Source organism: Anthonomus grandis, chromosome 3, assembly GCF_022605725.1.
Source record: "Anthonomus grandis grandis chromosome 3, icAntGran1.3, whole genome shotgun sequence".
NCBI lineage: Eukaryota > Metazoa > Arthropoda > Insecta > Coleoptera > Curculionidae > Anthonomus > Anthonomus grandis.
Window position 1 is genome coordinate 37,512,934 of NC_065548.1, and position 12,751 is coordinate 37,525,684.

At 33.1% G+C, this 12,751-nt stretch overlaps 1 protein-coding gene across 5 annotated transcripts in view; it reads left to right on the plus strand.

The window, feature by feature from the left end:
- Positions 1 to 12,751, plus strand: part of LOC126734444 (nose resistant to fluoxetine protein 6-like) — an 88,387-nt gene that overhangs the window by 69,448 nt on the left and 6,188 nt on the right. For all 5 annotated transcript variants that reach the window (XM_050438093.1, XM_050438090.1, XM_050438091.1 and 2 more), the window contains exons 8-9: positions 7,619 to 7,812; positions 7,866 to 8,013. In XM_050438093.1, coding sequence (XP_050294050.1) covers positions 7,619 to 7,812; positions 7,866 to 8,013 — 342 coding nt within the window. The remainder of the gene's footprint in view (positions 1 to 7,618; positions 7,813 to 7,865; positions 8,014 to 12,751) is intronic.

Here is a 12,751-nt window from a genome sequence, read left to right on the forward strand (position 1 = left end):
CCGATTTTTACGAGCATCAAACGACCTACCTGTACTTGACGACGATGAACTAGCATCCATCCTTGGCACTAAAAAGTCGAGTAAAATAAAAATATTACAAGACATTCGAGTTTCACCAAGAGGAACTATCGAAGATTTGACCCAATCACGACAATTCTCCCCAAATCCCGAATTAGACAATTCAGACTTAGAGACTGTACATACATCTCTTGAAAACCCAATTTTTAATTTTCCACTTACCGAAAGAATACTCAACGGGTATAAAAACCAAGTTCTCCTTACCGAAGGTGATATAGAATCACTCAAATGCCAAATCTCACAAGTATTTCAAAATACCAGGATTCTAGTAGTCATCCCTAGAAATAACCTAATTCCTAATATAATTCGATTCTTGAAAGAATTTATTGAGCCAAAACGTTTATACGCATTTTATTTTCGAACGGAAACTCTAGCTCAAACCTTTACAAGAACCATACAAGAACTTTTTGTAAACTCCTCCTTTAAGTTTGTTCAAAGTACGATATTCCTAGAAGATATCGAAACTCAGGACGATCAGCAAGAAAAACTTAGACTCTATCACACTACTAAGACTTGCCATAGAGGAATTTCAGAAATGAAATGTGCTCTAACTGCTAGATTTTATTGGCCCAAAATGGTTGAAGATATCGAACAATATGTTAATCTTTGCGAGATATGTCAAAAGAATAAATATGACAGGAATCCACCCGCCATAAAATTCAATCTGACCCCTTCTACCTCGAAACCGTTCCAACAAATTCATATCGACTCGTTCAAAATCAATAATGAATCATTCTTGACAATAATCGACGCTTTTTCTAGATATGGACAAGCTTATCATCTTAAAAGCCTAACAGGCCCAAGCATCATAGAGTGTTTCCTAAACTTCATCTCCCATCATGGTTTACCTCTTAAAATCACATGTGATCGTGGAACCGAATTCAAAAACAAGGATTTCGAAGACTTTTGTCAATTATATAAAATAGAATTGCATTACACTACTGCTAAAAATAGCAACTCTAACTCTCCTGTGGAACGATTCCATTCTTCCATAATCGAAGGTTATCGTTGTCTTAAAGAGGAACAAAATCGCCTCACAACTGAGCAACTTATGAAACGTGCTATCCTAGGTTACAATAATTCCATTCATAGCGTAACCAAATTTACTCCTTTCGAAATCATCAAAGGTCACATAAATGATACTAATCCTTTCGATCTTAACGACCACATAATTGTCTCCGACTATGTTCAAAATCATAAAGAAAAATGTCAAAAGATTTACGATAAAATAGCAGAAAACAACCAAGCTATTAAAGAAAGGATCATATCTAAAAGAAATGAAAGTCGTGAAGAACCCCCTAAATTCGACGTGTCTAAGCCCGCTTACATTAGAACTAAGTTACGAAGTAAAGCCCTTCCTAAATTCAGGAAAACTATAATAAAAGATCAGTCCTCGATAAAGTTAAAAACTAACTCGGGAACTTATCATAAAAACTTCGCACGAAGACCAAAAATTAAACAAAATCAATCTTTACAGGACAGAAATGGACCTGAAGATCTTTCCAATACTGACACTACTGATAACGCAGGTACTTCAACTGACACACAGCGACGACGTTAAATTAACCCCTATCAAAAACCCCATTCTTCCTATTTCATTAGGACCATCTAAGATAATTTACACTAAACACACCTTTCTCCATTTTATTGACACACACTTGCTAAAACAACAATTAAATAATATACAAGTATATTTTAACAAATTAAAGGCTCAAACCTCTAAAGGAAAATCGAATCATCCCTTAAATTTTATTGGCCTAACCCATGGCTTAATACTCAGAACCGAGTATTTAATTAATATTACTCAAAGTAAATTGCTAAATCTTGAACCCACAGGCAGGACCAAAAGAGGTCTGCTCAACATAGTAGGGAAAATAAACAAATGGTTATTTGGCACCCTTGATGCCGACGATGAAAAATACTATACTGACGCGATAATAAGTTTGCAAAAAGATAAAGACAATTTAGTCAAGACGGTAAACTCGCAAATGTCATTGTCAAAGAAACTTATTGATAACTATAACTCCACAATATCTAGTCTTATAAATAACCAAATTAAGTTAGAAAAAGGGATCAACATGCTACAAATGTATATAGAAAATGAAATAAATAATACGTATCTTTATATTTCTTTCGAAGGTGTAATTTCTCAAATCAATTTAGATTGCCAAAACTTAATAAACTTTTTGGATAACCTAGAAAACGCCATCACCTTCGCAAAGCTTAATGCTGTACACAATTCTGTAATTTCGGTAAACGAAATCAGAGAAATGATGGAATGCTTGGAAACTATTTACGATCCTAGAGCTTTGCCAAATTTTAAGAACATTCTTTCGTACTATCAATTCCTTGGAACACAAGTAAGTTTTTCAAGTAATAAAATAATTTTCGCAATTCATGTCCCTATATTAAAACTTAAACAAGCCACTTTCCACCACCTACTTCCTATCATACAAAACAATTCCGTCATTATTCCAAAATACCCCTACCTGGCACAAGAAGAAGTCGACGTCCAATTCGAAGACAGCTTATGCCCAGAAATCGAGAAAACATTCTACTGCCTAGAGAACTTTTACCCTCAGGATAGTTGCACTATTGAGTTGTTGGAAAAACGTCCACCAACAAGTTGCACACCCCTGCAAACCCATCTTGTTCAACCCCTAGCTGAACAAGTTACTCAAGGACAATTCTTAATCATCCCAACCAAAAACACACAAGTCCTTACCAAATGTACGACGGACCAATATGTAACTCTGGAAGAACCTACCCTTATCCAAGTTCCTGCAAACTGCGGAATAAAGCTTGATGGAAAAACATATTCCAACGATATCAAACTAGTAAAAGGGAAACCTTTGGTACTACCAGAAATCCAGGACTACAAACCCCAAGTATCCAGACCTTACAAGTTACCCAATATAAGTCAAGTCAACATACAAGACTTATATGAACTTAGGAGCCTAGCGAACCAGCTACATCCCATTGACGACGTTTCACCGATCCAGACTTCAACAATAATCAACAGTACCCTGATTATTGTCATTATTATAATCATAACTTTACTAGTGGTTGCCCAGAAGAAGCTGCTTCCAAGATGCCAGAAGCCAAAACCTGTACCTGCCACTTCCAACCCTGAAGAGCCAGGAGAGCAAACACACTCCATTATGTTTGCCTCTTAAGGAGGGAGGAGTTATATGCCTAAGAAGAGCTGACTCTCCAGTGTAAATCTACCCACTTGCGTGGTTGGCTACATCAGTACTTTTTGCATTATATAAACCTTAGATTTTAAGTCGCTTCATCTCATTGTTTCTGTTGCTGCATGTTATACTGTCAGTTTGTACTTTTAGAAATAAATTGTTTTTAAAAAGTCTCCGTGTCGTTCAACGTTCGTATTTCGCGCATGCACTTGGACGCCGTTTTCTTGTTTTGACAGGTTTTCGCCGGGTTTAAATTTTCGGTATTGTTTTATTGTTTTTGCTCTGTGTTTTCGCTGGGGTTTTCGGATATTTTGGGTAAATTTATGATGTCAACTAAAGAGAGAGAGTTTATGGGGGAGTTTATTGAGCTTTATAAATCGTTTCCATTCTTTGGAAAGTAAAATCAAAAGAATACAGTGATAGAAATGCAAAATCACAGGCATATGAAATTTTTATTGAAAAAATGCAAACGGTTGATAGAAAGGCAACCAGGGATACGGTAGTTAAGAAAATGAATTCAATGAGAACCACATATAGAAAAGAACTAAAAAAGGTTCTTGAATCTGAGAGGTCCGGTGCCGGAACAGAAGAAATATATGTTCCACATTTATGGTACTGCGAGTTATTGAGCTTCCTACAGGACCAGGAAACTCCAAGAGGCACTTTATCAAATATGGACGAAGAAAATGAAACTCAGGTAAAAACACATTTATTTATTAACTTTTTTAATCGTTTTTTTTTAAGAACATTTACAATTTATTGTTAGTTATAGTATACTCGTATAAGTATATAGGACTGCCGTATTTACCTATATAATATGTACTTATACCTATACCTAGTTAATTTGCGTTATTATTTTGATTATATATCATTTTATGTTGCCACGATACACTACCATAACTACTATTAAAATAGTTTTTAAAACTTGTCCTCACATATTTTGCTTCGGCACTGTGATGGCGACTGTGACTGCCCGCGAGATTTAATAAATTCTCAGGTTGTGTCCGCAGTCCAGGGGTAGTGGTACCAGTTGAAATATCTTCAAAGTCAAATACGTCATTAGGTGTATATGAGTTAGCCGAATTTCTCCTTAAAAAATTGTGAAGAGCACAACATACCAGAACAACTTTGTCGATATTATCTAGTTTCAAATTAAAGGATGTATGGAATATTCTAAAACGGTTAGCCAAAATTCCAAAGGTGTTTTCTATAATGCGTCTAGCTCTAGATAAACGGTAGTTGAATATTCTTTTTTCATTGTTAAGCTCTCTTTGATTATATGGCTTCAAAAAGTCGGGTCTCTTTGCAAAAGCTTCGTCTCCTACTAAAACATAATTTAAAGGAGGTTGACCTGGTACAACTACTTCTAAAGCCGGTAAATTTAGTTTATTCCCGATTAAACCTTTAATAAATTTAGTATTTTCAATGTCTCCTCCGTCAGATACTCTGCCGTTTGTTCCTATATCGCAGTATATGAATTCATAGTTAGCATTTGCAATGCCCATCAAAACAATACTAAAAGTTTTTTTATAATTAAAGTAATATGAGCCACTTCCAGGGGACGCTGTAATTTGTACGTGCTTTCCGTCTACAGCACCTAAACAATGTGGAAAATTCCATTTCTCTTGAGGAATTCCAACGCAATATTGTTCCATTCGGCTGTAGTTTTAGGAAACTACAAAAAAGAGCATAATATTATTTATAATGTTGCGTGCTTCTAACTATAGCGTAATAAAACAAGTTACAAGCTAGTATAATAATTATTATAATCTACATATAGGTAATCTGTACTTTTTTTGGTTTTAGGTTTCTAAAATACATGAAAATAATGAGACTCAACAGGACTTTATTGATGATCATCTATCCGAACCACACACGCCCATGCCAGTATCTGAATATTCTGAACCAAGTACACCTCGTCCAGCATCACAAGCGTCATCATCAAGAGCAGCAAAAAGGCGCAACCAAAAATATGATGACGTCTTGGATACCATTCAGAAACGTTTTGCAGTGCCTTCAAATATTGATGATAAGTTCAATCATATTGGATTGGCATGGACATCAAAATTAAAAGAACTTTCTCATGAGCAACGCATTCACGCTGAGAAATTAATTAATGATGTTTTTTATGAGGCTCAGATAGGAACTCTCAATCGCCACTGTGCCATAAACACACAACTGCAACAACAATCACAGGTGTCAAGGCAATATTTTCACCAAATGCAACCTGCATCATCATATCAGCCACCTTCACCAGTGACATGGCATCATCAGCAACAAATTCCACAACCAGTGTCTCATCAGAATCAAATGCCTTATCAACTAGATTATCATCAAAATCAAATTTCTCCACACCCACAAACAGGATTTAATTATCTTCAGCAACCTAAAGCTCCAAGAAATTCTGAATTCATCCTGAACAAGACGAAGACAGTGAATCGCAAACTCCTGCACAATTTTTAGCGAATTTTACTAATTCTAGCGTACAGTAGATATAATAATAATATGTTAATAATAAGTTTTACATACCTTTAAATATTCTTGTTTTAATACTGTGTAAATGGCATCGCACGTCTCAGGAATTATCTTGCTGAGGGCGGATTTAGAAGTACACGTAGAAAACTTGAGATCCTCATCGGTTCTACCAGTTGCCAAAAACCTTAAAGTCGCCGTTAATCTTTCATGTGGCGTGATAGAACTTTTCATAACAATATCAGTTTTTTGTATTATTGGTGTAACTAAATGTAATAAATTTCGATAAGTCATCTCATCCATGCGCAGGTAATTACGAAAATCGTCTAGCTGATTAACTAATTCTCGAATTAAACTAATATGAGAGTAAGTTGCTCTCTTTTCAATCCAAGATTCATTTGGTCTCCGCTTTTTTGGCTCTCTCAACTTCTTGATTATTAAAACGGCAGCTACTGCAAGTACTTCGTCTTCCCGATTCATAGCTTTACTTTATTTTTATGTTTCTATGCTCACAAACTCACACCCTAATCACTGGTCACTACACATCAGAATACAACTGTTGTAACTACTTGTGCAATTTAAAATGAACGAAAATGAATACACCAAAGTTTTATTTGCGCAAATTTGCATGTGCAAATCTAGTTTGCGCAAGTGGCATGAACGTGAAAACGGACCATTTTAGGAAATTTTTCAGCATACCTGCGTTGAGCTAGTCTAGCATTTTACTGCGATTCGCAATAAACTAAATGCATATCAGCATATTCTTCTTTATTAAAATAAACCATTATTAAAGTTACAATTATATAATTTTTTTAATGTCAACAAATATTTACTGTTAAGTCACTATAACAACTACCACATCAAACTTTTTTTGTTTTTGCCATTTTATTTTCACCCTTCTAACAAAATTAAAAAAAAAGTTATAATAATAGTGTGTTGCTATATACATACTTATTGATTAAAATAAGCATTCCCAAAGAAATATTTTTACTTATTTACGTAAAAACAGTCTATCAAATATAAAAAACTCAAGAATACAAATTTGCTCAAAACTAAACAGGGATTTACAAAATAAATATATTTTAGAAAAATGCAGTGGCGTACTATCTATATAATAATATAATATCTATATTGGTACTAAAGTTTAAAGAAAAAATGTTTGCTTTTAGGACATACATTCAAGTAAATTTTTTTTCTTATTTTTTGTTGAAGAGTCACCCTGTAAAGTTTTTCGGTAGAGTTCCTGGAGAGCCGGTATATAAGCTTTATATGACCTCTAAATGAAGGAGATAGAAGTTTCACGAATATGATTTTTTGAAACATTCTGCAAATCATCACAGATTATATATTAATCTAATTTATACACAGAATAATATATCTATATACTACTACGATATGAGTTTAGGACCAATAAACTCATATTACGATTATTCTCAAAATCCCTCAGATATTTCTGATAATGACAAACATTACATACTGATACTACAATCAAGTCAAGGTAGCACTGTGCGCTACTACTTGAGTAGCTTAATGTTACTTTTAGGTCTGTTGGAGACATATATATTCTAATCCAAGTTTTCAATCTGGGTTTCCATAAACTTATAAAACTTTTATACAAGAGGTAATCTTCTATTTTAAGCTGCAATATAATTCCGCACCCATATTCGTCGACGTTTGGTAATGAAAATGAATTTTTCATTTAAAATCCCTATTATTTCTTCTCTAATTTAACCAAACAACAGCATGAACATTCTACCTTAGAAACTATTTTTAGTACGTAAGTTTAGTAGCTACAGATACTTTCCGCCAGTAAACTATCCAAATTTAATGTAAACCACGATCCGCAATATGTTTATATATCTATTTTATTTTAGTGTTTACATCAAACCTGGTATATAGCGGCTGATATGCAATTGTTCGTACTATCAGTCATACTATTATATTTCCTTGGCAAAAATCCCATAAAAATAAAAGTCATTTTTGGTCTACTTCTGACAATAGGATTCCTTGTCCCAGGCATAATTGCCTACGTAAATAAATATGATATTGTCATAAGGCAGTATCCAGAGTAAGTTTTAAACAGTTTATAAAGGAAAATAATTTACATTGGAATTATTTTAGGGTGCTATATAATTTAAATTTACTACGTTTGGACCATTGGCATATTTTGTACAGTTCAGCGTACTCTAATATTTTCGGATATACTATAGGAATGGTTTTTGGTTATTTGTTTTATAGGTATAGAAACACTTGTTTCAGGATTAATCGGGTAAGTTTTAAATCCTTATTCACGATCCATTTCATTTTTATGTGAAACCATTTAATCTTTACGTTTTCATATAAAAATTTAAAGACCCATGTTATTAGCTTCTGAAAAGTGAACCAAATGAATGAAGGAGTGGTTTCACAAGCATGTATCTCCAATATACAAAGTTTTCAGAAAACGGTGAAAAACATTAAAATAAAAAGAAAAAATTCACATAAGAAAAATCAACATATTTTAAAAATAACTATAATTAATATAATGTTGCACATTAACTATAAATAAATTGTAATCAGCAGTCAATAATATTGCAATTCGTATGACATTAATACACTATCTTGAATTTTTAAATCAATCAGCCATCAACAAAACTGGCCAATTAAAATTAAAAATCTGTGCAATAGATAGTAGGTCAAACTATTGTAACTATTATCAAGTAATACTACAAGAAGTTAGAACTAAATAAGAAAAATAATTCAAAAATAGCTCATGCTAACGAAAATTCCAGACCTCAAAGTTCCTCCAAATTGAGTGGCAATTGCAGGCTCTAAGTCCTCACAATTATTTCGCCAAACCAATCTAGGCTCTGGTACTATCCAGAGTAGATACAGCTCCTCATTAGGACCTGATGTAGATACAGTTGCATCTGCATCAGGTCCTAATAGTAAATTCTAATGTGGCCAATTGTCTATAGCAATTAAGCCTGAAAAAAAAACCCATAAGAAGTCTAAAGATGAGGACTGTCCTCCAAACATTCCAAAACAGGAACCAAAGAAAACCCTGGAATAAATAAGCCTTCATTTAGAGAAAACTCACGCCTTTCCTTTGTGGAAAGATTTGAAGTTATTAGAACAGATTCAAACTATGTATAGAAAAAAAGCTTACCTCCAGCTAGAGGATTTCAAACCAAAATCCAAAAATGCAAGGTATAAAATCGCCATAAAAAGCCAGTAAAAATCAAAACTAACAAAATAGAATTACGCCCCAAATAGTTTACTATTATCACTTTAGTCGGTTATATCTTCCGAAAAGAGTACAATTTAATCGAAAGGGAAGATGCATTTTTCACTTCATGGTGGCTGCACTCAAAAAGGAACGGTCTGAGTTCTGACTCAACGGTCCATATGGCATCCTTCAAATATCAAGCAAGTTGGCTTAAACTTTGCAATCCTTTTTCTTATACATACTCAAAAATTACAGATAAAAACTATGTTTTCAAAATAAAAACAAAATACTATTAGCAATAAACTAATGACATATGAGTGCACTCGTTTAACTGCTAAAGTACAACCTGTGACACAATTGTAAATATAGAAATAATTTAGTCAAGATTGCAGGCGATTCAAAACAATTTTTGAAAACTGAGAAATATTGGGTTTTATCACATGGTTTAACTAATCTAGATTGGTGAATTTTGTATTAAAAACCCTAAAGAATTTAATTTCTTTAACTAGCGTTAAATATTTGACACACCGTGGAGTGTGAAATGTGTGTATGGCTTTTAAAGCCTAAATATATTTTGAGACCGTGACTTTGTGTTTTCTTTGTTTTCGTCAATTTTGTGTGTTGGTCTTTTGGAGAATAATGGATAAGATTTTTGTATATGTACCTTCTTGGACAGATGTTAAAAGAAATTTCTTCCAAGACGGTAGGACAATGATATAAACCATTTAAGCTTAATTTAAGATCTTATAAAGCATCAGAATAATGCCGTCTGACTTTAAGATTAGGGATATCAAACTGAACACTAATAGCATTATAGTCGATGTAATAATTACGAAAAATATTAACTTCAGCTTTAAAAGCAAGGGATCTTAAGAATCGTCTCTGTACAGTCTCAAGGCTATTCTATATGTTCTATATGAGAATCATAATAAGGGGACTAATTTACAAACGCATACTCAAGCAAGGAACGTACCAAAGAGTATATAATTTAAAATAGTAAGGTGAAATATGTACACTATTTCTAGTGATAAAACCAAGACTACGCATACTCCTGTTAATAATATCCAAAATGTGCCACAAAAAAGTTAGCTTGGTATCGAAAAGAACACCGAAATCTTTAACTGTATCAACTGACTTCGTTATTGTTGATTGTGTATTGATAATTAATAATTTTGTTAGAACGACCAAACGAAATACGAACTTAAGTAGCTCATCATCAAGATATGACTCAATGGCTTTATACAGTTTAAAATCATCAGCAAAAGCAAGATGCTTTGAATCAACAATTATATCACTTAAATCTCTTACGAACAAGTTAAAAAAGAAAAAGTAATAAAAATTATAGTGTCCCACAATAATATATAACAAATACTTTTTATTTTAAGCCTGTAAGCTTAGACGAAATCTCATTGGTTGTATAAGGTTTAAGAAATGCATTTTCCAAAGGACACGAGGTCCCAGCAAAAATTTTAGAACAGTGTTATGATTTAATTTTGCCACATCTGGCGTTATTAATGAACAATTCTGTGGTAGAGGGAGTATTTCCCACACAATTAAAGTGTTCGGAAGTTATTCTGGTGTTTAAAGAAGGTGATTCTAATAGAATTGAGAACTACAGGTCTATTTGCGTTTTAAGTAGCTTCTCCAAAATATTTGAAAAGCTTATGTATGATCGATTAATATTATATAATAGTTATATATATATTATAGTACGGTTTCTTGATAAATATAATATTCTACATTCTTCGCAACATGGTTTTCGAAAAAATGTGTCTATTGAAACATCTTCTCCTGAATTAATTCAGTAATGCATAATATAGAAAAAATATTGAATATAGTGGTTTTTCTGTTTGATCTATCTCGAGCTTTTGAAACGATTAATCTGATCTTTATTAAGTATAAATTAGAAAGAATAGGAGTGCGAGGTAGAGTATTGAATTGGGTTATATCATATATGACCGACAGATCCTTAGTTGTAAAAGTGGACGATGATTTCTCAAGTCAGTATAACTACGAACTTGGAACTCCACTGGGTGGCACTTTGGAGACGTTTCTTGTCCTATTACATGTTAACGATTTCTCAGAATTCATTGGCGATGTTAAATTGTTCATGTATGCAGACGATACTATTGTATTGATACGGGAGAAAGTATGAAGGAAATCGAATTCAAAGCCTGCTCTATTATAGGAAAGTTTAACGATTGGTGTGAGGGAAAACACCTTATAATAAATTAAGAAAAAACTAAATGCATAAGTTTCTCAAAGAATGTGTTGGAACCTCAGAGTTTTTCTGTAGATTTAGATACTGTTTCAATTGTCTGCGAATCGTCAGTTAACTTTTTGGGATGCATAATAGACTAACACCTATCTTTCTCAAATTGACGATATGCAGCAAACTATCTAGACTGTATTTTTCATTATTTACGCTTAAAAGGCATCTAGGAATAAAGGGTCTATTGAGTATCTACTAAGGGATAGTGTACCCTCTCTTGACCTCAAATGTTGCTGTTTGGGGGTAATAGATCAGAGGCACAAAGGGTATTTGTATTCCAGAAAAGATTTAGGAAACTGATTTTTGGTTTGAAATATAATGAGAGCTGCCGTGAAATATTTAAAAAATATAATATTTTAACAATGCCCGGAATGTATATATTTAAATTATTATTGTACATATTTAAAAATCAAGAACATTTCTCCAAAGTAAGTGATTTTAATAAATATAATGTAAGATGTAAGGATGCTCTTTATCTGCCAAAACTTAACTTTGTTTATTTTAAAAAGACCCCCTTTCATGAAGGAATTAGCTTATTTAATCAACTGCTTGCTTCATTAAAACGAAAAGATAACTTCAATATTTTTAAAAATAGACTAAAACGGCTTATTATAAGTTCTGCCGTCTAAGATAAAATCCAGTTCAGAGATCTATTAGAATCTTTGATGTGTCGCAGACGCCGCCTTAACTAGTCCGTGCGCTTATGTCGTATTTATTGTCGCATGATATACATTTCTAAATGGCAAACTTTTATATTGTTTATCTATGAAATCATTTTAAATATACGTAAAACCCCATGTTTTATACCATTTTTTATTTTTATTTCGAAAATGTCAATTTTTAGAAAGAAAATAATATCAAAAAATTGACCGCGGACTAAATTCCAAGCATCTTACAAAATATTTTAAACACTGCCAGCACTCACAGACTTGTCACCTCTTTTTAGCCAGTCTATTAAATAAAGATAAAACACCTGCGTTCTGGCGATTCCTACTTCAGGCTGTGCAAGTGATTCTGTATTTCTCTCTATCCCACTGATTTTAAGAATTACGGGGCCGTACCCAAATAAATTTTTGAGCTGTTTTTGTATTACTTTCATCGTGTTTTTAAAGAGATCTTTAAGGATGGGTCTATCGCCTTTAAAATAGTTGTTGGATGGATTTATCACCTTTAAAAGTTGGGAGGGGGGTCATGTGAGGTTATTATTATTTGATGGGTTTTGCCAGTTTTGCTTTTTACACGTTTATGAAAGTGGTGAATTTAGAATTTGGCCTGTATTCGTCTAAATTTTTTGCAGTTTTTACTGTGAGGAAGTGTGTTTTTTTTAATTTGTGTTTGTGGATTTGTTTTGGTATTATACCTAAAGACCACAAAATGTTTCGACCCTGGGAAAATAGGCAGGAAAATTTGGCAAATAAAGAAGAAAGTGTTTGTGCGGGCTTATAAAGACCGTGGGTGCACCAGAAAGACAATAACATTTGTGATGGAAACAATAAGAGTGATCTGGACAATGATTTAGACTTACAT